The sequence below is a fragment of the Bemisia tabaci genome, chromosome 6 (genome assembly GCF_918797505.1).
Source record: "Bemisia tabaci chromosome 6, PGI_BMITA_v3".
NCBI lineage: Eukaryota > Metazoa > Arthropoda > Insecta > Hemiptera > Aleyrodidae > Bemisia > Bemisia tabaci.
In genome coordinates this window covers 12,544,292-12,571,105 of record NC_092798.1, presented here as the reverse complement: position 1 = coordinate 12,571,105, position 26,814 = coordinate 12,544,292, and the positions used below count along the sequence as shown (strand labels likewise).

The 26,814-nt window shown below is 40.3% G+C and overlaps 1 protein-coding gene across 4 annotated transcripts in view; it reads left to right on the top strand.

Moving 5' to 3' along the window:
• Positions 1 to 26,814, top strand: part of Pde8 (phosphodiesterase 8) — a 347,707-nt gene that overhangs the window by 244,874 nt on the left and 76,019 nt on the right. For all 4 annotated transcript variants that reach the window (XM_019059152.2, XM_019059151.2, XM_019059153.2 and 1 more), the window contains exons 7-8: positions 1,936 to 1,995; positions 24,554 to 24,611. In XM_019059152.2, the coding sequence (XP_018914697.2) occupies positions 1,936 to 1,995; positions 24,554 to 24,611 (118 nt within the window). The remainder of the gene's footprint in view (positions 1 to 1,935; positions 1,996 to 24,553; positions 24,612 to 26,814) is intronic.

The following is a 26,814-nucleotide window of genomic DNA, read 5'->3' as shown; positions in this document are numbered from 1 at the left end:
TGGCGCCTATTAAATGAAGGCTCTGCGCCAACGTGGCCCCTAAAAATTGCCCCCGTCCCCCCTTCTCAAAAATAATCCTAATTTTCTGTTCGGTGATTTTGCGAAATCTCTTTTAAATTACAGCTACTAGTTTTGTAACAAAAACATCTTGCGTCAAACTTTTCACTAAATACGCCGTAATATAGGCAAAAAGTTAATTTGGCCCCTAAAAAATCGTCGATGGCTCCTAAAAATCAAGCTTCGTGCGCCACATGTCTCCTAAAACTCAAGGTGAGTTTCGAACACTGCTTATAGACTAAGGGGGTAAATGATGGACTAATTATAGGGTCTATCGTGGGTTTCCGTTAGTTAGTCTACCATCCAACTACCCGCTTCGACCAAGAAGATCCCTCCATATCGCTTTCGTCTTCTTTGTCTATAGTTTGTCAATCAAATTCAACAATCAGCTCGCTGCAGGCTGATTATTGAAACTGTTAGACAAAGCTATAGACAAAGAGAGAATTGAGCGATCATATCGGTTGAAATGAGTGGCTTTTGTAAAATATGGGGGAAAATTATGGAGTAACTGATGAGAGAGAGAGACAGGGGGACATAACGCAATAGCCCAATTCAACAATAAACTCAGGGCCGGATTTATACCTACTTGCCGCCCATGGGCCGCCTGTATTTTGCCGCCCCCTTCTCATTCGTTATGAAACATCAATAAAACCATCAAGTGAACGTGCCGGAGGTAGCGGGGTGCATAAAACGCGTTTAATCGTGTCGGACACATTTTTTGCGAAAGCCCTGTCAACACTACCAGCAAAAGTTCACGGAACTTGGCGCGAAAGTTAAGTCCCGTAAACCTATCTCTTTGTGGACAAGACCTTCCATTTGTAAGCATTGAACGAAAAAATTAAGAAAGAACAAACATAAATGTGGTCTAATAATTTTCGCTTCCGCCGCCGCTCCGCGCTGACCGCTGTATTTGGCGCAATACGGGAAGTATTCTTACAGTCTTGTAGGCGCTATGCGTTTCCCGCCGACCGCTGCTGACCGCACTGTGTCTGACGCAATGCGTGAAGTATTCATGCAATCTTGTAGGCGCTAATATGTGTTACATGCCGACCGCTGCGCCGAGGGCTTCTCCTTTTCATCTCAAGTCCTCGTCATCATTCCTCTCTGCGCTGAGCTCCAGGCCAAATTGCGTGTTTAGTCCCTCTCTTTACTCGACTAATTAAATATTCTGTCTCTTGTATCACCGAAAAACAACAAAATTAGTAATTACTATATACTCTCAGGAAAGAGAGATTTTGTCCCCTTTTCTCATTGATAATTTTTTTCTCTGAATCCCATTTTTTTATACCTACATTTAAAAAAATTGCAAAATTTGCCGCCATGGGCCGCGGCCCATGTGGCCACCCCCTTAATCCGGTCCTGAATAAACTGCAAGAAAAACACATACAGCAATGGAGGCCATTTAGCCATGTTTTAGTGTATTTTGCTTGTATTTAACTAATGGACTAGGTATGGAGTATCTTGTCGGTTACCCCTGGTTAGTCTATCACAAACCTCCTTTGTTCACTGCGACTATCGCTCCCACCCATAAGATCGCTACATTTTTCCTTCGTCTCCTTTGTCCATAACTTTGTCAATTTCAACATCATCCCGCTGGCCTGCCAAAAAATAGATTCGGGTATGGGGGAAAATATGCTTTACCATAAGTTGTTTAATTTATGAATTCTTACTATTAGTGTTTGTAGGAACAATATCACGTCGAAAATATAATGGAAACACGTGAAAAAGGAAAATGAACACGTGGTGGGCCCCTAAACCACCATGTTGATAAAGGTTGAAGTCGATTTGTTAATCGCCTAATGTGATTTTTCCACCGATATGTTGTGTTCTCATTCACTATTACCATGTCTAATAACCTCATCCTAACGTTTGTTCCAGATTTATCCGTGCCATTAAAAAAAGACAATGTCCTTACCTTATCGCCGTTATGAAAAGAAGGTAAGCACATGTATCATTACTTTTGGTATGGTTACGATTTATCAGAAATGTTCGGCTCATCTTGACGAAATAAATCTATGCACCACTTGAAGAGGTCGTTCGTCACTAAGTGCAAAAGTTTTGTCACGAATATTTTCATGAGAGGTCGTTCCTCACAATTAGATTCCTTTAGGAAGACTCACTTTGGATTTCTGCCTCATTTCAGAAACAGCATGTGTGCTAGGAGTTTTCCCATATAGATGGATGATTTTGTGAGTGAGCCCGGTAATCTGCCGTGTCATTGAAGAGCCGTGAGTGCAAGAATGAGGTTTTGATAAAATGGGCTCAGTAGCGTCCAAGCAGAAAATTTATTGAGAAAAACCTCCGTTTTTTTCAAATTGCCACCAATCATTTGAAAGACTCTCTAAAAGCGTTTGGATTATTTAGGTCCACGCATTCTATTTCAACTGTAAGAAAAGGATATTTTTCATTTTAATGCTAGGCTAGTGATAGGCAAGACAGCCAAGTGCTATCTTCTACATGGTTTTGTGGTTGCGTTTTTGACATACACAACAAACAAATTTTCAGGTTAAATATTGGCAGCGAAGGGCGCTATTTTACTTGAAAGTACTGCTCTCATTGGCTCTCTAGCTGAATAATGCTTCTTACGGCTGTTTTGTCTGAAGCAACGTCAATTTTCCTGCACCTATTTTCTCGTATGCCGCGTTCTTTTACAAATAAGACGAATTGTGGTCAGTGATTACATCTAAAAAAGATAAGACGAATTTCGAAAGAAACTCGATTTCGAAAATTTGTGATTCACGACTGTGAGCTCTCTTCACTGTCACGCACTGAAGAAAAATTCTCGGCGTTTTTACCAAGGTCTGTTGGTACCTTTACCATGCCATACTTTTTTACCAATTATTGGTAATTTTACCAAGACAGACTGGTAAGCTTACCTAAAAACCGGTATTTTTACTGTTTTTTTCAGGTAAGAGGACCACTTTTATTGGTAATGAATTCCCGGTAACTTTGCCATTTTATCTCGGTAATTCTACCACAATCGATACAAAATATTGGCGTTTTTACCGGGGATCAGTAAAATTACCGAGAAAGTCAATAATTTTACCGAGATTTCTCGGTAAAATGACCAATTCCATAAATGGTAATTTTAGCAAGAAAAAACTGGGATCATATAGAACCCTGAATTCTTGGTAATTTTACCCTATTCTTGGTAAATACACCGAGATTTTTTTTTCAGAGCGGCATCATCGTGGTTCTTATTTGCAAAATGTAGTCCATTCAACATTCAAACCTTCAAAATTGATCCATTCTTGGCGAGCTTTCCAAACGATTGCCCACTGGTTCAATCCGTAGCCCCTGCACCACTCAGATGCTCTGAAAGTCACATATTTCACCGGAGGCATAGCTCATAAGTCACCCAACGTCACATAATTCACCGGCAACACGCTTAATAAGCCCGCATTTCCGAACGCAGCGTAACCCCGTATCTTTCCTATTGACCTAGCTTCCTTTTTCTTTTTTCCCGAAAATAAATAAATAATTCATGCGATTTCGGCGGCAGGTCACAGCTGACCCAAAGGGGAAGGGGGGGGGGGCAAAAGTTCCCGAATTAAAGGCCCTTGACGTTGGAGACGAAAGAGGCCCCCGGTTTGATAAGCATTTATTGGCCCCGCGAGACGGCCCGCCGAAACCTTGCCGATAAAGAACGGCCTACGTTGCCGTTTTGCCTTGATTTTATGTAATTTGACTCACGGTGAACTAAGATCGAATTCACTGAAAAATAGTCGAAAAACTTATTTTTCTTCGAAAGTATTCTTTCGATTTAAGGAAACTTCTCTTTTCGATCACACGTTTCTTTCTTTTAAATATTTGTTTTGACAAGGGGATTGTTAGCCTTTTTGTAATGAAGTTTTCTTACTCGAACGTACGTAGGTATTTCAAGAACACTCATTTTTTTTACAAATCTAAAGTCTTGTCTTTCAGAATAAAATACAATGAATATAATTTCATAATTTTGACCATTCAATATTAAAGAAAACATTTAGAAATAATTTAAAGATATTTTAAGGGAAATTTTTAAAACTGAAATGAGGCCAATTTTCAAAATACTGGAATTTTCCATGATGATATTCACCTCGGTATATTTTTAAAACGTTTTGCAACCATCCAAAATATAGTTCAATAATGAAAAACTTGAAAATACAGTAGCAATTATGAGACAAGGTCCGATTCCTCCCCTGAAAGAAATATGTATGCGTTCTAAAAACATTTTGAAAACATTTTCTAAAATCAATTAGTTATTTTTTCAAATATTCCAGACCTCTTTGGGTTTTTTTACTAGAAAAATTGATCCCAAAAATCCTCCCTTGAAACTCCAAACCATCCTGTACCTACCGTGGGTCGTCACCCCCCGGCCAAAGTATCACAAGCGCCATGCAACGTTTCAAAATTCCCGCCGCCATTTCATTTTTTTACAGAGTTGGTTGAATCTGTTTGAAAATTTCACTGAATTTTATCGGTAGCACAAAGCAAATTTATTGAAATTTTCGGACAGTTTCGTTGAACAATTGCTCTGTAAAAAAATGAAATGGCGGCGGAAATTTTTAAACGTCGCATGGCGCTCGCGATACTTTGGCCGGAAGGTGACGAGGTGGATTCGAAAATCGGAGCAGGTGCGTCAAAAACAAATTGCTATTCAAAGAAAAGTGGCAACAAGGGAAGTTGAAATGAACCGGAGCGAAAACAGGAGTCATGATGTCAAACGCTGAATTTCAGGCCGTTCCTCGCCTTTTTTCCCCCTCCTCTTCAGAGCAGCCTGAAATGGGGCTCAGAACTTACGGTACAGCTGCTCTCCATCGGATAAGCGGCCTTTGCTCTGTCACAGTAAAAAAGAACATCGTATGAACATTGAAAAGTTGGCCAATCGCCCCGGGTAAAGTATTTCTTAACAGGATAAGGCGCGAATATTTATTCTCGGCATTTTCGAATACACCGGATTAAACTTCGAGTAAAATTACCCGAAAAGTTCAAAGGAAAACATTCTTAAACTGTCCAAAAAATCAGATTTTATCACAGGAGATTCGTCAGCATCAGTAAGATCATACGACGTTTTTCCTTAGAGCGGCAGTGCGATCCAAAGGATAAAGGCGTAATTTGATTTCAACGTCTAATGTTTCTTATAGTCGCATCTCTTTAAAGTTGAAATATTATGCCCATCTTTTCTTCGATTACTATCCTCGACGAATACCGATGATAGCTCAACTCCAAGAAAGACGTAATTCAAAGGAAATGAACTGAAATCAAGAGTGATCCTTATAATAAGTCAAGAAAAAACATCGTATCTTCTCATTTTAGTACTTCACCAGTTATGTGGTTTTTAGTATCTCTCAGTTTTTCCTGAGGGTAAAATAATATAGGATCCGGAGACCAGCATCCAAATCGGTGAATCCAGAGCATACATGCGTGATTGTATCGCAACGGATGTTGTTTCTCATTGTAATGAATCTGTTTTGGAATAATCAAGAGGATGTCCGTCTTTTTTTGATCATGCTTTACAACAAGAAACAATGGCTCAACTCCAAACGCATTAAATTCAACTGAAAAAGAAAGAAGCCCTAGATTGTAGTGCGATTTAATTCAAAACTGAGAATTGTTGAAGTATATGAAAAAGCATTGTAGAAAAAATACAATGCTATTCGCTATTTGTGAGCGAGATTATTTTAATAACAGGATATTAATTTTCTTCTGTTAAAATGTTTTATCAAAGGGAACCAATATGCATATTTCTACGTTAATCTAGTTTAATGATTTTGGTCTCCACTGAGAATTCAAACTAACAAAATTAAGTATAAGTGCGATAAGGTTTTCTTGTAATAGGACATTACGTAAGGAGGAATAATGTAAAATATTAAATGGATTTTTTGGCTGCGGGCGGTAAACTCGTGATATTAACGAATGTGTTTAATGGTCGATGCGGAGCTTGATGTAAAACTGCGGGTGCGCAACTATATTAACGTCAGTGTGGGCGTTCTTGCCTAGCCTCTTAATTGAAGGCAATTCATACGGCAGCGGTAACGCGAGGCATAAACGTTACCGACAGTTTTAGCACATACGCATCTTCATCATCCAACAACTGAAACCGCTTCCTGGCAGATACGTCAGAGTCCTACATCCAAATCGACAAATGAGTAGGCTGACATGGGAATACTTAAAAATTTCCACATTTTTCCTGAAAACTCTACAAGCAAATTTTTGTCAAAACTTGGCGGTTATAGCTCTCTCAAAAAATTTGCTCCGTGCATGATCTGAGGTTTTGATTGAATTGACTCTAATTAATACACTACTGAGGCTGATTGCATGATTTACATATTCGATAATTTAACAGAATGACTGATGGATTTTACTTTTGGCTTTTGCCTATATCGCACTGTCTCAGTCATATTGTTAAAGCATTAAAACTATTAGGTTAATCGTTACGGAATTCTTCTCCCGGGGGTTAGTCACGTATCGAGTTTTAAGTTCCATTCCAGTAAATTTGTCATCACTACAATTCTCTGTCAACTCACGAAGGACATATGAACAGAGCTCATCAGAAAGAAGCCTACCAAAATTTTCAAGAAATTGAGATTTAAGAATCTTTTTGAGTTTCTCTGGTTGTATATTTTCCACTGCCAAAACTTCAAAGTCGAAAACAAAAATTAGTTTGTGAAAAGAGGCGTAAAAGTTTATTTTCTACGTTGAGTCATGGAGGAATAAAACTTGAAACCTCTTTTTCTCAGTTTCAATTCAATGTGGGTTGGTTCCTTTCTGATAATTCGGTCCATACTTGTCGGCCCAACGGAGGAAAAATGTTCAAGGAAAAAATATCACTGTCACCCGTTCACTCTCTCACCTTTCCTGTTTCCTGTTATAAAATCCTCCTCGCCGCATGTATAAGCCCGTAAGCCCTTTCACTTTAAAAGTTCGGACGTGACCGTCGGAAACTTTCGCGTTCGGCAAAGAAAAAAGTTTATATTCGCACGTCGTAGGTCGCGGCAATAATTTTGCAATTTTCCCGAGGTCGGGGAGGAGAGAGGGGGGTGAGGTGAGGTCTCTGCGAGAGGATTTTTGCTGTCAAGATAGTCCGGGAAAAGTCGGTGGGAAGTCAACCACGGTGCCTCATGATTTTCCCTGTCTCTCGGAGTATCGTAAAGCTGGGGGCTGGAATAAACTGAAATAAAAGCTCCCTGGTTTTCCGATCTGGATTATGACAAATTGTCGCTTCTCTGACGTAAGAGCGTATCTTCCTTTCCACATGAGCCCCAAAAGGGACGACACAGGAGCAGTGGCGTGGCGTGTTTTGCGAGTTATCGATTGTTATGTCATTTAAACCTATGGAAAAGGATCGATAATCAGGGTATTCGCAGCGAACACCTTAATAATCGATTCTTTACCATAGTTTTAAATGGCAGAACAGTCGATATGTCGCAAAACACGCCACGCCACTGCATAGGAGCGACAAAACAATCAGTAAACGGAATCAACCTGACTACATTATACCTTCACCTTCCGGCCGAAGTATCACAAGCGCAATACGACGTTTCAAAATGTCCGCCGTCATTTTATTTTTTACAGAGAAATTGTTCAACGAAGCTGTCCGAAAATTTCATTGAATTTTCTTTGCGCTGCCGATAAAAAGTTTCAAACAGATTCAACCAACAATTTCTCTGTAAAAAATAAAATGGCGGCGCAAATTTTGAAACGACGTATGGCGCTTGTGATACTTTGGCCAAATACGTGTTCTAATTTCTACTCCTCTTTTATTTTTTACTCAGAAACTAAGTGACATTCTGCCTTGAAATTTTGAGGAAGTGTTACTCATACCCTAGAGGAAAATTCACGGAAATGTTTAATGTGTTTTTCACTTTGTTTTCCCTTAAAAAAATGAGACATGCGAGAAAATTAGGTAACCTTAGATGATATTGAACGCGAATTTTGGTCGATTACCTCCGAATTGAATACGGCGGGGTTTCGAAAATTGAGATCGCTTTTCGGGAGGCTTTGAGGTTTTTTTGCAAGGCCAAGGAAATCTTGACAAGGACCAGATCAAATCGCGATGTCCTAATCCTTATCCTAAATCCTTGTCTCAATTTTTCATTCAGTTTTCTTATTACCTTTTCTTCCCGGTTTTTTTTTTTCGTCGGATATCTAAATTGAATCGCCAGCTCTGTGTTGCTCTTGTTCATTCAGCTTCCCCCTGAGAAACCTTATTGATTCTATAATGAAAAAAGGAAGGAAAAAAAATTAGAGACGTAAATACTGCAAGCTTACTTTATTTAAATTTTGGAGTGTGAAGTTAGTACCTATTTTTTTTCTCAGTGGAACGCTCCAAAATTACTTAAAGAGAGAAAATTTCATTAAATTGATAAGCTCCCCGTATCCATGCCTCTACTGCCGTGCTAAGGAACACCGTCGTATCAGCATACTGCTACTGCCAAATTTCCTCGGACAAAACATTTAATTTTGAGAGAAGTTATGCATATTTTTCCTTGAAATTTTCAGATGTTTCAGATTAAATTTTGAACAGTATTGCTTGAACAAGCGAAGGAAAAATATTCAGAATTTTCCTAGTGAATTCTTTTTTTATTGAAGGAATATGCCAATGTCTGAAGGCTCTCACGGCGTTTTTCCTCAGCACGGCAGAGTTTTCATACTGCATCCATGTTTTCCGAGAACTTTAATCAAGAGGGATATCAGAAGCGCAATGGCATGGCCATTATTGTCTCTTTATCATCGTCTTGACTCTTGGCCCCAATGGAGAGCATCTTGATCGGAAGGGTGTCCCCCAAAATGACCTATTCGCTTCGGGATCCCCGCGACACTTGCGTTGTTCTCGGGATAAGCCGTTCGATTAGCAGCCGCGTAACAATGCCGGAAAATATATTGATGATAGTTTTTGCGAGGCGACGTGTCGTATTAATCTGGGCAACCCGGGAAAACTAATTAAGCAGCATCGAGTGAAATGAAAAATGAACAGTCGCGTCCCGCTTCCCGCGCGGTTGCCAACGGCTGAACATACTGTCGTTCTAAACGAGAAAACAGTATGTGCTAAGAAATATGCTGCCCAACATACCGAGCGAAACAAAGAGATGGAGATGTTGCATGTGTGAGGAATTTGCGATTTGACTGTTGATTCTTAGGTAAAAGTTCGCAAGAAACACGATGGTGCCACTGGTTTTCTCTGAAATCAACTGCCAAGCTCAAAAAAAGCTCTCAAGTTGAGGCCAAAATGGAGGGGATATCCTACGCTATCCTGAGAGTCCGCACCTCTACATCAAGACAAACTTTCCATGCAAAGATAGGGAACAAATACATTGACAGGGCTGCCACTTTATTTGGGGGCTCCAAAACTGAAAACAGTGAAAACACGGCATCACTACTGATGTATTTGGTCCCTATCTTTGCATGGAGAGTTTGTCTTGATGTAGAGGTGGACTCTCAGGATAGCGTCGGATAACCCCTCCATTTTGGACTCAACTTGAGAGCTTTTTTTGAACTTGGGAGTTGATTTCAGAGAAAACCAGTGGCACCATCGTGTTTCTTGCGAACTTTTACGTAATAAGAATCAACAGTCAAATCGCAAATTTCTCACACATGCAACATCTCCATTGGGGGTACGACGAGGAACAAATGGACGTATTTATGCTAAAAGGAACTATGTGCATAGAGTTTTCGTGAGACATAGTTCCTTTTGGCACAAATACGTTCAAATGAAATAAGAGAGGGAACGGAGACAGGAATGCGGGAATGGGTTGATCAAAGATTTAAAAAAAAACGTCCGATTTGTGTAATTTTTATTCCCGTTTGTGACATCCATGAGCCGCGTTGTATCAACTCTCTCTATAAAATGACTCTAGGGTTTCCTAAAGGAAAGGAACTGTTTAAGGAACGACTAAAAATACGTCCTTTAGAATACGGCCCTAAGATCCTTTGCCTCGAAGCAAACAATTTCCTCTCTCAACGCGCCGACAGGCTCTTGCAGTACCAACGGCCAAGCAAGAGTACTTGAAAGAAAAAGAGCCGTTATAGAGCTGAATTTGGCGAGCTTGGGCGGCTGAGACACGAGACGCGACGCGGAAGAATGGATGCAGCTGTACAGGATAAAAATAGCGGGATTTGCGGGGACAAGGACCAAGGACGGGGCACAAAGGGACGTTCATTATTACCCCACGTCGAGGCAATTGATACCCTTTCATGCGCGGGTCTTCAAAAATATCTTCCCGCCAATTTCCATGCAGCTTAATTTTCCTCCTTTGTTCGCTTCCCGCCGAACCGCGGCGTCTTCGATTTCCCGTCGCTGCGCTCGTCCTTCCTCTGACGTAAGCGCGTATCTTTGTTTTGACTTGAGCCGGGGAAAGCATTGAGATATATGAACGATAGGGCTCATCCCCAAAAAGGAGTTACGCACTTACGTCAGAAGGATGCATTGTGGGGCGGAGAACTGAAAAAGCGCAGTCTCTGGGGATACTGTCGTTGCATTCTATTTTAGCTGGATTACTTACATGGGGAGAATATTGACATAGCTCATTGATGTGCAACTCTTTGATGGGTTTCTCAGTGCTAGGCCTTTCAAGGGGCTCTTAGCCCGGTGTTATGAAATAAAACCCAGCCCAGCGTGTTCTCCAGAGGCGGATCCTGCAATTTGGCAACACCGAATCCCTTCCATTTAAACCCATGTTAAATAATCGATTCTTGTCGGAGCACCTAGTCCCCTCAAGAATCGATACATTTCCATAAGTTTAAATGGAGAAAGCAATGTTGCCAATTCGCTGGATCCGCTAATGTCCTAATCCTTCGTCGCCAGCGATTCAATATGTGATTATCCACGACCCTGCATGTTTGCAGCTCTCATTTAGAGCGCGTGAACTCTGCATTTCGTCGTTTTCTTTATGGCCTGGTTACACGCTCAAATTTCCCTCAAATTCCGATCAAAATGATTACCAAGATGGCGGTCGAGAGTTATCTATATTGATGAGTAAAATTAATTGACACAGCGTGTTGATTGAAATAAGCATGAAATAAGCACGGTTGTGTGGAAATCAGATGAAGAATGAGCCCCGCAGTTCCATGATCTACCATCAAATTTCTGCAGGCCGCAGAAATTTGATGGTAGATGGTGCGCACCAGTCACCATTTGATCGGGAATTGATGGGAATTTGAGCGTGTAACCAGCACATAACGATCAAACGTAATTATGTTTGAACTTCGAATGTTGCAAAATTTCCCCCGCAAATTGCATGTATACCAGAATAATTTTGGGGTTTCCTTTCTGAAAATGTCCGTGATTTCCTCCAATTTTATGCAAAAATCAATAAAATTTTGAACAAAAATCGCACAGGTACATTATTGTAAGAATTTGAATTATTTTAGCCAATTTGGCAACCTGGGAATGGAGTTACATTCCTCCATACAGGAAACGACAATTTGTCTAAAATTTTGGATATGTTTCTCATTTTCGGTAACGTGGGTAATAAAATATCGTAGTCGCCTTAAAATCGAAAGAAATTCAGCTTTTTATGTGGAGAAAGTTGGTTACCAGTCAAAGGCTGAACTAAATCCCTCGACAAAAATTCAACTTACAAGCGCTCAAGATAGAACTCGTCTATATTCCAGTGATTTTCAACGCTCAACCCCCAACATTATCGATAGTGACGTCATAAACTCGCTCATAACTCCACGGAGAAGCAAACAGATCCTTTAATATGAACGATCGCATCAAAACATAGACATCTCGAGAGCAATTTGACCCAACGACGAGAATAAAATTCGCTCCTTGCAAGAACCGTGACGGTGACGCACGGTGCATCGAGGCAATTAGAGAGGTCGGACAAAAAAATTTGATGCAAATTTTGATGTTTATTTCGTGACATTTTAAATTTCAAGGGGTGCTTTCACATGGAATTTTTTCGAGGAAACCATTGGAACCACTTTTAGAACCTCAAAATTGCGTATGAACGGAGTTATAAGCGTTTAAAGTTTTTACACTGAAAAAAAATCCTCGGCCTTTTTACCAAGGTCCGTTGGTACCTTTACCATCTCACTTCTTTTTACCAATTATTGGTAATTTTACCAAGACAGACTGGTAAACTTACCTAAAAACCGGTATCTTTACTGTTTTTTTTTCAGGTATGAATACCACTTTTATTGGTAATCAATTCCCGGTAACTTTGCCATTTTATCTCGGTAATTCTACCATAGTCGATAAAAAATATTGGTGTTTTTACCAAGGTCCAGTAAAATTACCGAGAAAGTTCAATAATTTTACCGAAATTTCTCGGTAAAATTACCGATTCCATAAATGATAATTTCACCAAGAAAAAACTGGGATCAAATAGAACCCTGAATTCTTGGTAATTTTATCCTTTTCTTAGTAAATACACGGAGATTTTTTTTTTCAGTGCAAATTTTGTCCGACCTCTCCTATTAATTGCCTCGATCCACTGTGTGACGCCCCTGAAGCGCGGTCAAAGGACAAAGAGCACCGTATGCATTTTCCAAGGGGCGGCGTCTAGCGTGGCGTCGCGGTTCGCAAGCTCGTTTCGGCGAAGGAATAATTCGGTGCTTAACGCGCGATCGGTTTATGTTGAGCGGTTGATGGTGCGAGGAGTAATTAATCGGTGAGTGCCGGCTCACGGTGCCATCTTCCGCCTAAGCCCCGTTTAATCGCTGTCGGCGCGGGATAAGCCCTTACGTGCTTTGTACGCTTTAATCTTCGCCATCGATCGGGAATAGCCTAGCGTCGAGAGAATAGACTAGGTCGTAGACACCAGGCAGGGCCAGCAGCCAATCATCATTGTGAAGGCGAGGTTATTGGGGCGTAAATGGGGCACCAGACAAAATATGAACTCAAGTACTTTGGGGCCGTCCGTATATTACGTCTCCTACCCGGGGGGAGGGGGAGGGTCTGGAAGTGATGTGACATGTAGGCAAGGTGGCATGAAACGTAAGAAAGAAGAAAAATTGGAATTTTCAGTCAAATATTTCATGAAATTTCACGAGGCTGTGAAATATTTCAAATTTTTCAGGGGCTTGAGTATGCAATCCGCATTCAAACATACAAAAATAGAAGAAAGTCACAATTTTTAAATTTTGCGAAATATTAAAAGGAACCGGTATTTTTCAAAAATTTCATGAAATATCTCTCGTGAAACAAGATTTTATTTTTCATGAAATTCTGCCACCCTGTGTAGGTGACAGAAATGAATTTTAGACTTTTCTTGTGTGCATGCACGACGTTATTTTCGAGTCATTTTCACGTATGAATCAATGTGAGATAACACCCAATATCCCCGAATTAAATGAAATTTGGTAGGGAATTAGAAATATCATTTCGGGTCAAGATAAAAAAACGCTTTTACTCTATTCTTCCCTTGAGAAGACTTGATCAAAAATCAAATTTTAAAGTAAGTCCATCTGAATGTGGCAGACACCTAATCGAGAGAATTGGAGCGCGTTCAACAGAAAGGAACCACGCCACATCAGCTATTGCAAAATTGAACTGGGCACTTTAATTTTTAACGTGAGAACGTTAGTGCAAATTCCTTTGATAAATTTAAGGGAATTTGCTTCGCACTGTGCTAAAAATTCACCGAAATTTGCAAACATATCCGCACAACCGTTTTCATATGTAAAAGTAAATTGCCCGATTAAAGGCAATAGCTGATTTGACTTGATTCCTTTCTGCTTAACGCGGCCATTTAAGCCTAGAGGATGTGCGGGAAGTATGAAGAGAAATTGAGGGCGTTTCAAGGATTTGTATTTTTCAACGAGGTGCTATCATCCCGTCGGTATCGCACCTCGGAGGCTTTGCGTTCGGGATTGAGATGGATTTTGGGGGAACAGGGATTGAAAAAGTGCAAAGCGTCCATAAATCGTGCGAGTATCGCTCATTATGATAGCGCGGGAGGTGATATTTTAAAGTCTCATCGGAAGCACCTTCATTTGGCGGCGCTTATTTCGGGCGATTTGAGTAAACTCCGTGATGGGCATTCAGCTCACGTCGCGCGGAAGGGAAAAGTCACGCCTTCCTGCTTGCGTCCCGCCATTCTCCCGTGTCACGGAAAAAGAACATATGGACGTCGAAGCATTGCCAATTCCTGCCAATAAAAATCGGATTTTTTCGGAATGGGCCTGTTGCATGCAAGAGATACAGCCGCGCGAATAGACTTTTCAGAGGTTAAATGACACGAAAATTACGATGGTCACATTAAAAAAGTCTGAAATACACTCCTTACTGCGCAATTTGCGTTGTTAGGAACGCGCTTTTTCAAATTTCCCGCGTCTGGGGGCAGTTTTCTAATCACCGGAAACGAGCAAACGGCGGGCTCGGTGATTTCCGGAAGATGCCGAGTCGTCGTTGTTGTTGTTGTTGTTATGTTTACAAACCCAACGTGATCTCCCACAGTGGTCCATATACGCTTTATGCGGTAACCAAATCGATCAACTTTTAAATATCCAACGCAATTCTTCTACATTTCATTTCACGATGTCATGAGCTCCGATTTTTAGGTTATGTTGTCAGTTTTAGTCAGAGACAAGAGACCCTCCACTAGCCTCCTAGCGACAGGTGGAAGCTTTTACTTTCGGGGTTTCAACAATTCCTTATGGACAATTATTAGGGAGCAACAGTCATCACCCTAGTTTCGGCTGTTGACTTACCTACATGGTCGATGATGAGCTTCGGATGACGTCATGAGCCAAACAACTTTCCCAAACGTCGGCCATTTTCGGCTTGTTTGCAAAACGAAACTGCCAACACGTTGTTGAACATCAACCATGTAGGTAAGTCAACAGTAGAATGCTGAAGTCCCGAAAGTAAAAGCTTCCACCAAGGCCAAGATACTAGTGGAGGGTCTCTTGTCTCTGGTTTTAGTTGACCGGAAATAGCCGCGGGTTGCCGTTAATTGTTTCCGTTAGAAAACTGCCCCCAGACGCGGGAAATTTGAAAAAGCGCGTTCCTAACAACACAAATTGCGCAGTAAGGAGTGTATTTCAGACTTTTTTAATGTGACCATCGTAATGTTCGTGTCATTTAACCGCTAAAAAGTCTATTCGCACGGCTGTATCTCTTGCATGCAACAGGCCCATTGTGTGCGTTGCAGGCAAATAGTCAAATTGGACGTTTTTTGTTAGAGAATTTGTTGCTTGAATCTGTTTGAAAATTTCACCGAATTTTATCGTCGGATGTTGAACAATTTCTCTGTAAAAAAATAAAATGGTGGCGGAAATTTTTAAACGCCGCATGGCGCTTGTGATACTTTGGCCGGAAGATGACGAAATACTCTCACTGAGATTGAAAAAAGAATCTTTGGCTTGAATTAAATTGTTTATTCACTGTTAAAAATGTAAAAATGTTGGAGTGAAATTTGGTTCCAGTGTCTGTACATCGCCCAAAAACCCCGAGTGACATGGATGCAAAGTGAGATTAGCACCATAAAAGCGTACGCTATTCCGGAAAAGAGTATATTCTAAGAAAAAGAATAGTAGTTAGTAGATAGTAATAGGGTAAGTCACTCTTCCGCAAACACGCAGAAAAATCTATGGCTTCATCAACCAATTAGTGGTTCATATGGAACACCACTAATAGTTGTAAATGAACTGATGATTCTCGGTCTGTGAACCATACTAAAGTATCTCGCTCCATACTGAGGTATGTACATAGGGTGTCCCAAAAGTACTGCCCCTTTTTCCGCAGAGGGCGAAAGAATGCAGATATCAAAATGCGGTTTGTGTGAGGTTATAGTCCTAGTAATTATCTATGAAACAAGACCAAGTTGAGCTCTGTAGCTTAAAATTTGACCGAGATACAGCATTTTGAAAGTGACGTGTCAAGGTGCCGCCTACGAGATTTTCAACATTTTTTTACGGACGAACCCTAGGACGAACAGACACGACGCATCTGCAGGTGGTCCTTTAAGATCCGGTGCAATGAACTTTTTGAGATGTCAAGCAACACCTGAAACTTACGCAAGGATAAATGACGGTCTCCTCGAACAACAGCAGCAACGGTACCGATTAATTCGTCTGTGGTGGAGGTAGACGGTCGGCCCGGTTTCGCGGGACTTTCCGCCGATTCGCGGCCGCCAGAAAAAGATTTAAACCAACGACCAATGCTACTTCTGTCCAAACAGTCGTCTTTATACACGCCTTTCATTTCATTAAAAGTGTTTTTTACTGACATTCCTCGACGAAAACAATAACGAATAACGTGGTGTTGTTCTTTTCTTAATTCGGTACTCATCGCGAAAGAAACTTCCAAAACGACAGAGGGATGAACTCAGATTGACGTGCCGGGAAAGCTTGACCAACTTGGATGGCACTAGCGGACACTTTCAATCCTGTCGTTGGTCTGCATAGGGGCGCTTACACGTTGCCAAATGCCGCCTAAAACACAGTGTTGCCATATGTTTCTGGCCGCTTCTTCTTCTTTTTAAAACCGTTTCATTCTTAAACTTGGTTTTTTCTTTCGTAAAAAATGTTGAAAATCTCGTAGGCGGCACCTTGACACGTCACTTTCAAAATGCTGTATCTCGGTCAAATTTTAAGCTACAGAGCTCAACTTGGTCTTGTTTTATAGGTAATTACTAGGACTATAACCTCACACAAACCGCGTTTTGATATCTGCATTCTTTCGCCCTCTGCGGAAAAAGGGGCAGTACTTTTGGGACACCCTATGTATACCATTACTAAGGTATGTGTGCTATTACTATATGTTGCCTTTACTACTATTGGTATTGCTCCATATGAACCAGAGTATGATTTATAAGCCATAGCATTTTCTCGGTGTGAAGAGAATAGATTTCACTTCGCATTCATATCCCTCGGGGTTTTGGGCTCTATAAATACAGACTCCAGCTCAGAATTTCACTCCAAAATTATTAACAATACAGTCGAATGTAGTCGGAAGAAATTCGGCAACCTCCGAAAACTTATATGACGTTTTCCCCTCAGTATCATGACAGCAGTGATTCCAAACTGACGCTCCTTCCCAGGATTTTCCCTCTCAAGCCATAAATCTTGATTTCATCCGCAAACAGGCTGCACTTAAAATCATTTTTCAGTCGTTTCTTGCCCCATCAAACGGCTTCAAAATGTTTAAATCTACTATGATTCCTCTGAGCGAAACCGTAGTCTCGAGATTAAATTGTAATATTTGCTCAAACGCGCATTCTTTTAGGAGGGTCAAAAGTAGGGACCTTTTAAGTGGCATTTTTATCCATGTAAAACCCATTAAAGACCTTTCGGTGGCATCCAGAACCACGCCAATTCTCCCGCTATGTAAAGGAAAAACGCCGTATGAACCTTCAGGCGCTGCCTGATTTCCGTTGATAAAACACGAATTTCCTGGCAACTTTATGAGTATTCTTCCAATTTTTCAGATAATTTTGGACGCAAATTCACTTAAAGTTCCTGAAAATTTCAAGGAAAATAATTCATAACTTTTTTCAAAAATGAACATTTTATCGATGGAAATATGGCAACTCTCGAATTTTCATACGGCGTTCACGGAGCGCTGCAGAATTGTGCTTCGCGCCCTCTATATATTTAACTATATTTTGTAGCGCTTTCATTTGTGATGGGCCAAAGAAATATATTTTAAAGAACCGCACTGATATCTTCCCTACGATGTAAATTGTGTCCGGAAGAAGTCAACGGTCAGATTCGCCAACTGACGACTGATGACCAAAGAGTTGAGCAATTTTGACGTTTTTATGGTAAACGGAACTATGTCTCACGCAAAACCTATGCACATAGTTCCTTTTAGCATAAATACGTCCATTCGCACTGCGGTCCTACGAATAACTTAATTTGAAAAAAAAACTCGCCTATTAAAACCCTCGCCCCGAAATTCATTCAATCATCATAGGCGAATTTTATGCTCAACAGGTTGCGTATCAATCATCATGACGTGACGTGAAAAATAGTGTTGATCTCCCAACTTATCATTTGCCTCTTCCAATTATATTTGTTCAGACTGTCAAGGCGGGGTCTCTAAAGATACATTTACTCTGTGACTGGCTAAAGGCAAAAGGATTCTTGTCAACGAAAGCGGAGAAGCCCGTCAAAAAAAGGACCTTTTTGTGCTCCTTTTTGGGGGATCTCAGGGATTTTGTTTAATGTTGTGGCTTAAACAAAACCTATGATGAGACAATCCTCCCCTGAAGCTTTTAGTTTGAATTAACGCTCATTTTGGCGATACAGCGTTGCAAAGTTGAAATTTATTACCATTGAAAATTGCCAATAATTTGAAGTTCTTTTGTTGAAAAGCAGCTATAGTTACTCCTGTTTTACTTTTTTAGGTACAATGTTGTCTTTTGATGTTTCTATGTCTCAGGGAAGAAAAGGATGTATGGTTGTTTATTCAACCGAGGAACTTCAAAATATGGGCACTTTTCAACAGTAAAAAATTCAAACTTTGCAACGCTGTATTGCCAAAACTATCTTTGAACTCAAGTTAAAGACTTCAGGGGAGGATTATTTCATCATGAGGAATTCGTCCACAGCGGGCTGATTTTTGAAATTGACGTAGACGAAACAATAACAATAAAATACATACTGAACATGGAGCGATCCTATTGGTTGAAACGGGTGGTTGTTATCGACTAAGGGGGAAAATTATGTACTAAAAACAATGTGGCCGTTAATTAGCCCATTACTTACCTCCTTTGTCCATTTCAACTACCCGCCTCCACCAATGGTTTCAGGACATTCCGTCAACGATTTTTTGTCCGCGCACCTGTTTTGTCCAGCAGTTTACGTCCACGCGGAAAATAAGATGTGTGTTGAAAGAAACTATACAAAAATGGATAAAAATGGGGGGAAAACCAAGAAACTTGCAATCATTAGTTTTAACCCGTACGTACATCGATCTTTTAGAGTCAAATACGTCCAATTTTAAGCGTTTGGTTGCTCGTACACACGCTGCAGCACAAAAAAGCACAAAATATAAAAGAAATAATTGAAAAAGCTTTGGGGATCATTAAATTTGACACGGCACCACCTTAATATTTACAAAACACATTTTATATTTTCCTTAAATACATATTTTTTTTTTTCATCAATTTAAATGAGGAAAATCCATGCAGAGTGTGCAAAAATTTCAAAATCAAGAGCTGAAAAACGCCGACTCCGCGATTTTAAATATTACAGCCTACACTGAGCGGAGCGGTGAGCTAGTGCTACCGCGGCGGCGCAAAACGCGCACTAACGCCTACAAACCTAAGGGGACACTTCACACATCGTGCAACGCTTGGAGTATCCCCTTAGGTTTGTAGGCGCCAATGCGCGTTGGGAGTTGGCCAGCCGCCCGCCGCACCGCAGCGTGCCACGGCGCCTCAAGCAACTATTCCACAAAAGAGATGTTGCACAGTATCAAACGAAATTGAAGGCGCTCCAACATTTTAAGAATGATAGGCGTCCTTTGAGAGTACGAAGCTTTCCTGGCAAAATAAATCTAGGTACGACGGCACGAGCTCCCCTGCCGAAAAAACGCGTGGACATAAACTACTAGAAGCGTGCGGTGTGCGGACAAAAAATCGTTGTCGAAATGTCCTTCAACCCCACCAATAGCATCGCTTCATTTTTAGTCTGTCATCTTTGTCTATCGATTATTTCAATCATAGCCCGCAATTGAACGAACTTCCTGAGTTCCTCAAAAACACTGTGTTGACAGGCTCTTTATAAGAAAGCGATTTTTCTCGAGTTGGTTCGAAAATTGGATTTAAAGTAATCGGATCTGACAGGCCCGTGGAAGAAACTGACAAAAGGAATGCTTTAAAGGGACGCAAAATGCGGATTGTAGAAGGAAGAATGCTTAAATACTTTCCAGGGAAATTGTTCGGGAAACGGAAAGTAAGTAACGCAGAGAGTAGAAATGAGACTCTAAATAAAATTATACTAATAAAAAATTAATGAGGAGAACCCAATATACGACAGAGGAAAGCTGAGGAAGCTGGGTGCACGCGAAAACAATCACAAACTTCCATAATTGATGCAACAGTTCCCGCGAATCTTAATAAGTTCCGCCAAAACTTTCGCTCCCATCGCAGTGCTTTCAACGCGGTTGGCACATTTCTTCCTATAGATCGTATGATTGACGGCGTTTAAACGCACGAGTTATTTGGAATGAGTCCGTATAGTTTCTGTATCCGAAAAGTGCGTCGAGTCCTCTCAGACGTTTCAAAATTGCCACGAGCAGTTCATTTGTTTCCGTACAAATAATGGACCCGTAGAAAAGATGGAAATTTACCCCCCTATTCTGATACTGCTTCACCCTTAAAATTTCACTTGGAACACAGGGAAATCACTGAAATTCACTCCTAACTATGATATTGACGTTTTTTATACGTACTTTTAAACCTCCCGCTCAAAATGTCCGTCAAAAGTTCCCGGATTCGTAACTTTTTCGTTCCAATTTCCAACTTTTTTGTGCGCCTGTTTGATGTATCAAATCCGATCCATTCCGCCACAAAATAGAGCGCTTATGCTTTTTTGCAGTGCTCTTATTCTATGGCCGTCAAAAGTTCCGAGAAGTTCCGGAAAGCGCAAAGATCCGGAACTTTCCGAGAATTCCAAAGGATCCGGGAAAAATTCATGAAAATCTCAAAAGTTTCGAAATTCGGAACTAGTCCCGGGAAAGGAGAGAACTGCTGTTTTGTTTAGCGATCGTTGTTAAGAATGCATGCTTCATACTGACGCGCTAAGAAAGAACGCCGTATGCATCTTCATGCAGGCGTTGCCTTTCCTTTGGTAAATCACGAATTCTCGGGAAAATCTAAAAGTATTTCTCTTCCAGCTTTTCATACAATTTTGTTCGCAATTTTACCTAAAGTTTCTGAAAATTTCAAGGAAAAATACGCATAGCTTTCCTCAAAAATAAACATTTTATCGAAGGAAACTCAGTAACTCTCGAATGTTCACATAGCGGGTTTTCCTTAGCACGGCAGTATAATTCAGCGGTATTTCCCCGAGTTGCGGCGACACCCCATTCCGGAAAGTTGGGTCTCGGAGGAGAGAAAGCGTGTTTCTGAGGGACGAGGGGACGACACAACGGAGATGCCCCGGGATCAGAATAGTTTGTAACAACATCGCCTCACGGCGAAGTGCGCTTTTGCGGTGCAAGGGCCAATCCCTGCAATTGGCAGCCGCCGGCACTGCACCAGTATACGCTCCGCTTACCGCGACCGAGGGTTGGAGGGGGGGGGGGGGTGTTCGCGGTTATTTTGTGTAAATGCTCACAGTTTGTCCTGTGAGCGTGTGACGTCACTAACGTAACAGGTCATCCGATCGGTACACAGGGACCTCGGACTCGTTGATTCTACGAGGTAAAACAAGTGAACTGATTTCGCGGATTTCCATGCTGCCGCACTAAGGAAAAACACGGATTTTTTTTTTTTTTTTTTTTTTTTTTTTTTTTTTTTTTTTTTTTTTTTTTGTACCTCAGAAATACATAATTTTACAAATAGTTTACAAGTCTTATCATTTAAATATCATTCATATCATATTAAGTCATTAATTCAAGATTCACTTCAATTAAGTATTTGCGTTCCGAGACACACCGGAATTACGGACAGGTATATCATCGGCCGGGGTTATTGTTACGGAAAAAAGGGATTGCTGATTTAACAATTAAATTGTTAAAAAATGTGTCCGACATATTTCAAATGTACATTTTACAATAGTGGAAAGCCAATTCAACCATGGGGTCAGCATTTCTTTTATCGTAAAATTTACATTAAAGCATGCCTGACGCTTTTTTGCCACCTTTTTCTGTTCGGGCAATTTCCTCTTTTTCCGTGAAACGCCGTAAGAGCCTTTAGACGTTGCCAAATTTCATTTAATCAAAAATTTACTGGGAAAATTGTGAATTTTTTTGGAGGATTTTGGTCGCAATCCAATCTAAAGTATTTGAAAAGCTCAAGAGAAATGTTTAACGGTTTCTCAAAAATACTTGTTATATTCGGGAAAATTCGGTGACTCTTGAATGCTCATATGGCGTTCTTCCTTAGCTCGGCAGTACGGCCCAAGTGCGAAAGCACGTATCTTCGTTTGCGATGTTGCAGACTTCCAGTCATAGTTTATTTTTTCTTCGGAGAACAGGTCATCATAATTTCTTGAGAACTTCCCTGATTTTTCTTCTCCGATACAAGAATATTCAGCATTTAAATTCAGCCTATAGAGTTGGCTACTTTCTTTTCGAAAAAATAAAATAGGAGCGGCAATTTTGAAACACCTCAATGGAGAGACGAGGAAAGTTTCTACCCCAAAGTCTACACTGTTTTTTCATTGCTTCATCATCATATTAGCGTATTTAAATCCGTTTGTCGAATCGATCCTTGAAACGCCTTCATCCTGTCCGAATACTTCCCGCACATCCTCAAGGTTAAAATAGTTGCGTGCTTTATATTTCAATCCGAGACTGCGCATCTGTATCTTACCGTTAATTTTTTTGGTAAGAGCATTTGTGCTTTTAAGCACAAATTCTCTAACAACATTTCAGACATCTAGACAATAATGTGCCTGTTGCAAACTTTTGCTGGAGCAAAAATAAGAGTTGTTTCCTGTAGATAATGCCTCAAAAACCACGATGAGCGCATTGGCAAAGTCTGAAATGCACTCATAACTTCACAATCTGCGTAAGAAATTTGCGGTTTTTTGAGCTTCCCGCTTCAAAAACGATACTACGGCACAGGTGAACATTTTGATGGAGGAGTCGTTCCATCGTCGGCAATACTCATCATGGCCGACGCCAATCCACCAAAACACGTGTGATGGGACGAGATAACACCTAAACAGGACTAGACCAGATAACAATCGGCGTGTTTACGTTCATATTTTCCTCGCCCGCCTTGATTGATCTTGAACTCTCCTCGAATTACGCGCGGAACTGCGCAAGCGTCGGCCATGATGAATATTGCCGACGATGGAGCGACTCCTCAAACAAAATGTTCACCTGTGCCGTAGTATCGTTTTTGAAGCGGGAAGGTCACAAAACTGCAAATTTCTTACGCAAATTGTGAAGTTATGAGTGCATTTCAGACTTTGCCGATGCGCTCATCGTGGTTTTTGAGGCATTATCTACAGGAAACAACTCTTATTTTTGCTCTGGCAAAAGTTTGCAACAGGCCCATTACCTAAGTCAATATTTTATCTATTTAAAAGATTTCTGGCAAGATTGTGTGCTCCTCTTTGGTGCTGCCGGAAAATTTTTAAAAATTGTATACTTAACTTTTAGTAATTTTTGACCGTATTATTGAATCCACGCAGTAAACTACATGCCCAACATACAATATTTATGAAAAAAAAGGGGGGGGGGAGTCATGGAGCAACATCTATTTGTAAAAATTCACGTGTCACGATACCCTATAAAATAATTTTGCCACGTATTGATTCCTTCTGCTATTTTGCTGAGAAGTTTCAAATTGTTATCAATTCAAAATGAGGCTTTTCCTATTCAGATCTCATATGTGAGTGAGAATTCAGGTCTCTATTCGTGCAGCTTCCGTTTTTGCTCTATCTGATTCCATTCAATAAGGGGTAGGAATGAAAAGTAACGAATTGTAAATGTGCATTGAACATAACGCGGTATTGTGTGCATCCCTGCAGTGGAATTCATAACAATGATATACTTCCAATAATTCTATCATAGTTTCCAATATCGCTGAACCTACCCACGTTTTCGCTGTAATTCTGTCGCCTCTCGTTCTTTGATCCACCAATATTCTGGATTCGTAAATGTTATTAACAATAGACCGTTAGAAGAGGGGCCTTTTTCGAAATTTTACGTGCTCGCCGGAAAATTTCCCGTTTGGAACGGTTCGACCTGAATGAATCGTTCTTTAACAAACTCTTTTTTACAGAGATTTTGTCTATTCTATCTCTATAAGCGGTATCGAGAAATTTGAATGTCACGTTTCTAAGAAAAACCAAAATCTACATTGTTCAATAGGCCATTGAGAAGGAACTCATAAGGTTTGCAATTCATTGGTGTTTGATGCTCCGCAAATAGCCTTCCATCTTCTCAGCAATGCCCACTTGATCATATTTGCAAGAAGGCGATAACTTCATTGCGATTCCCTTAAGATTGAGTGACTTATTTTATTCTTTAGGAAAGACATCAAAAGTTGAACTGTTTATAATTTTATTCCCACAGTATAATTAAAGAAGGAAGATAGTATCCTGTGAATTAAAGTTGGTAGGCTGTTATATCTTATTCATTTTTATAGCCCAAAAGTTGCTTTGACTTCGCGGAATTTTCATATTATAACTGCTACAGGTTCTTTTTACAAAATATGGTCTGATTTATCCCAAGAATATAGTTACACCAGCTAAAAACCAAATCTATTGTAAATTATATCATATCTGTCTATGTGTCACAGGATTTAACTTGCAAGGATCTCGGTTGTTTAGAGCAAGTTTTTTGTATTTACAAGTTTGGAAAGCTTTAACGTCATGTCTGCGACCAAGACATGACATTCGTGAAATAGAGTGTAAATATCTGATTTTCTATTTGTTTCAGAGGGCTGGAGAAAGACAAGAAAGATGTCAAACTAGCACTCAAATACGGCTACAACAGGGTAAGTTAAATCTGAAATTTAACCTATAGAACGGCGCTTTTCAGCACCATAGAAAACACCCCTATGAAGATGGAGAATTTCCATTTAGAATTACTACAAAATTATTTAGAATTACGGAAGAAGCAGATCAGAACTTAAAAAATCTATTTCTCGGAATGAAATATCATAGTTTGTTACTTTTTTGATCCTTATAAAATGTGAAATAAGTTTGATATTCTTTTTATTTCTTGAATTGCACAGTTCAAATAATGTTTGAACCTCAAAATTCCAACACCATTGCTCCAGTTTTGTTGGACATTCTTGAGCGTTTTTGCCCCGTAATACACCACTAGTCACATGGTCTTATATCAAAAACTCAATCTTAAATTTTGTGGGCTGAAGTCCCTTTCCTGTGGATTTTCACATACTGGCGCAGAACTCCCCAGTGCATTTCCAGAAATCCTTGTAACTCCTTAAAATGTGTCGATGGCGCAGCCGGTATGCACCTCATTTTCAATATAAATTCTTCTCTCGACCTTCCTCTTAATTTTCTCATCCTGACTGTAATTTTCTGCTCCGTGCGCGTACACTAATAGAAAGTATTGTGCCGTGTTAAGAAAAAACGCCGTATAACCATTCGAATGTTGTCAAATTTCCTCTGTTGAAAAATTTGTTCGGGAAGAAATGTAGGCGAGCTTTACCTTGAAATTTTCAGATATTTTAGATTAAATTAAGATAAAAATGTGTGAAAAATTGGACGAAAAATATGTACAGATTTTCCAATAAATTGATAATTTATCAAAAGATATTTGGCAATGTCTGAAGGTCCATACGGCGTATTTCCTTAGCACGGTAATTCAGTGGATCAAATTCTATTCGAGTGGTTCACGTCAACAAAACATCCGAGCTTACGACGAGAGCTTTCAGTACTTCGCAAAGCTTTCAAAACGCGCCCACTTCTGGTACCTGTAAATCTGGAATCTGCGGAGCTGGAATTCCAGAAGTTCACAGCTTTCTTTCGGAATTCGAGCGCTTCGCTGGAAATGCACGCTTACAACCAACCGCGCAACACGTAAACCGTCGACAACCATCGTCGTCGACAAATTCAAGCGAATTATTCATCGTTGTTGCCGTTTTTAGCTGCATATTTCACATTCTGACGGGTAGAGTTATTTTTCAACGATTTGCGTCGGTATGAAGAAGCGCCCAGCGGGCTGATTATTGAAATTGATAGACAAAGCTATAGATAAAGGAGACAAAAGAGATAGGGAGAGATCCTATTGGTGGAAGCGGGTGGTTTCAATGGGAAAAAGAGGTAGGTAATAGACTAACTAACGGCAACTCGCGAAAGACCCGATAGTTAGTCTATCATTGTCTCCCTTTGTCTATAGGAACCACCCATTTCAACTAATAGGATCGCTCCATGCTCCCTATGTCTTCTTTGTCTATAGCTTTGTCCATCAATTTCGATAATCAGTCCGCAGCTTTAACTTTTTACCGATAAAAGCGTAAACGACCAACCTGTCAAAATCAAGTTCGGAGAAAATACATATACATTTTAAAGATTCCACGCGCTTAACTACCCTCCACTACGCATACAGTCTGATTTGTGCTCAATCTGTCCATTGTCCAATGGACCACTTGACAAGGTACGAATTTTAGCATTCTGATTCATGTTCCTTAACCAGAAGTTCACGTAGAACACTGCATCACAAATTACTGAAATCAACTCCTAACTAAGATGCTAACGTTTTGATTTTACATTGGTTAAGGGAAATTTGAATTTCCCGTTCACAAGAGACACAATACTCTACGTGAGTCAAGTCGCGCTTTAAAACGGTTTTGGCAGACTTCCTAATCAAACATTGTTTGATTTCCCACCCTTTATTATTCAAAGCTAAAACAATTTGCTACACCTGAGCCAAAGCGTCAAGATTGACATTGCCGTATTTTCGTATCGGAGAGACTGCCACGGTAACGTTTAGTTTGCGATCTGACGTACGTTGACCACTGTGTTTTCACGAGCACTGGAAAAAAAAACACACATTGGATCTAGAGTCCAGACTCTGAAAAACATCGACAAGAAAAAGTACTCTTGATTCAATCAGAATCTAGCTTAAATCAAGAACCGAGCCTCTTAATATAAGCGGATTTCGTTTTGATTCAAGCAAAAATCCGATTGAATCAAGAATATTTTTTCTTGTCAATGTTTTCAAGAGTCTGG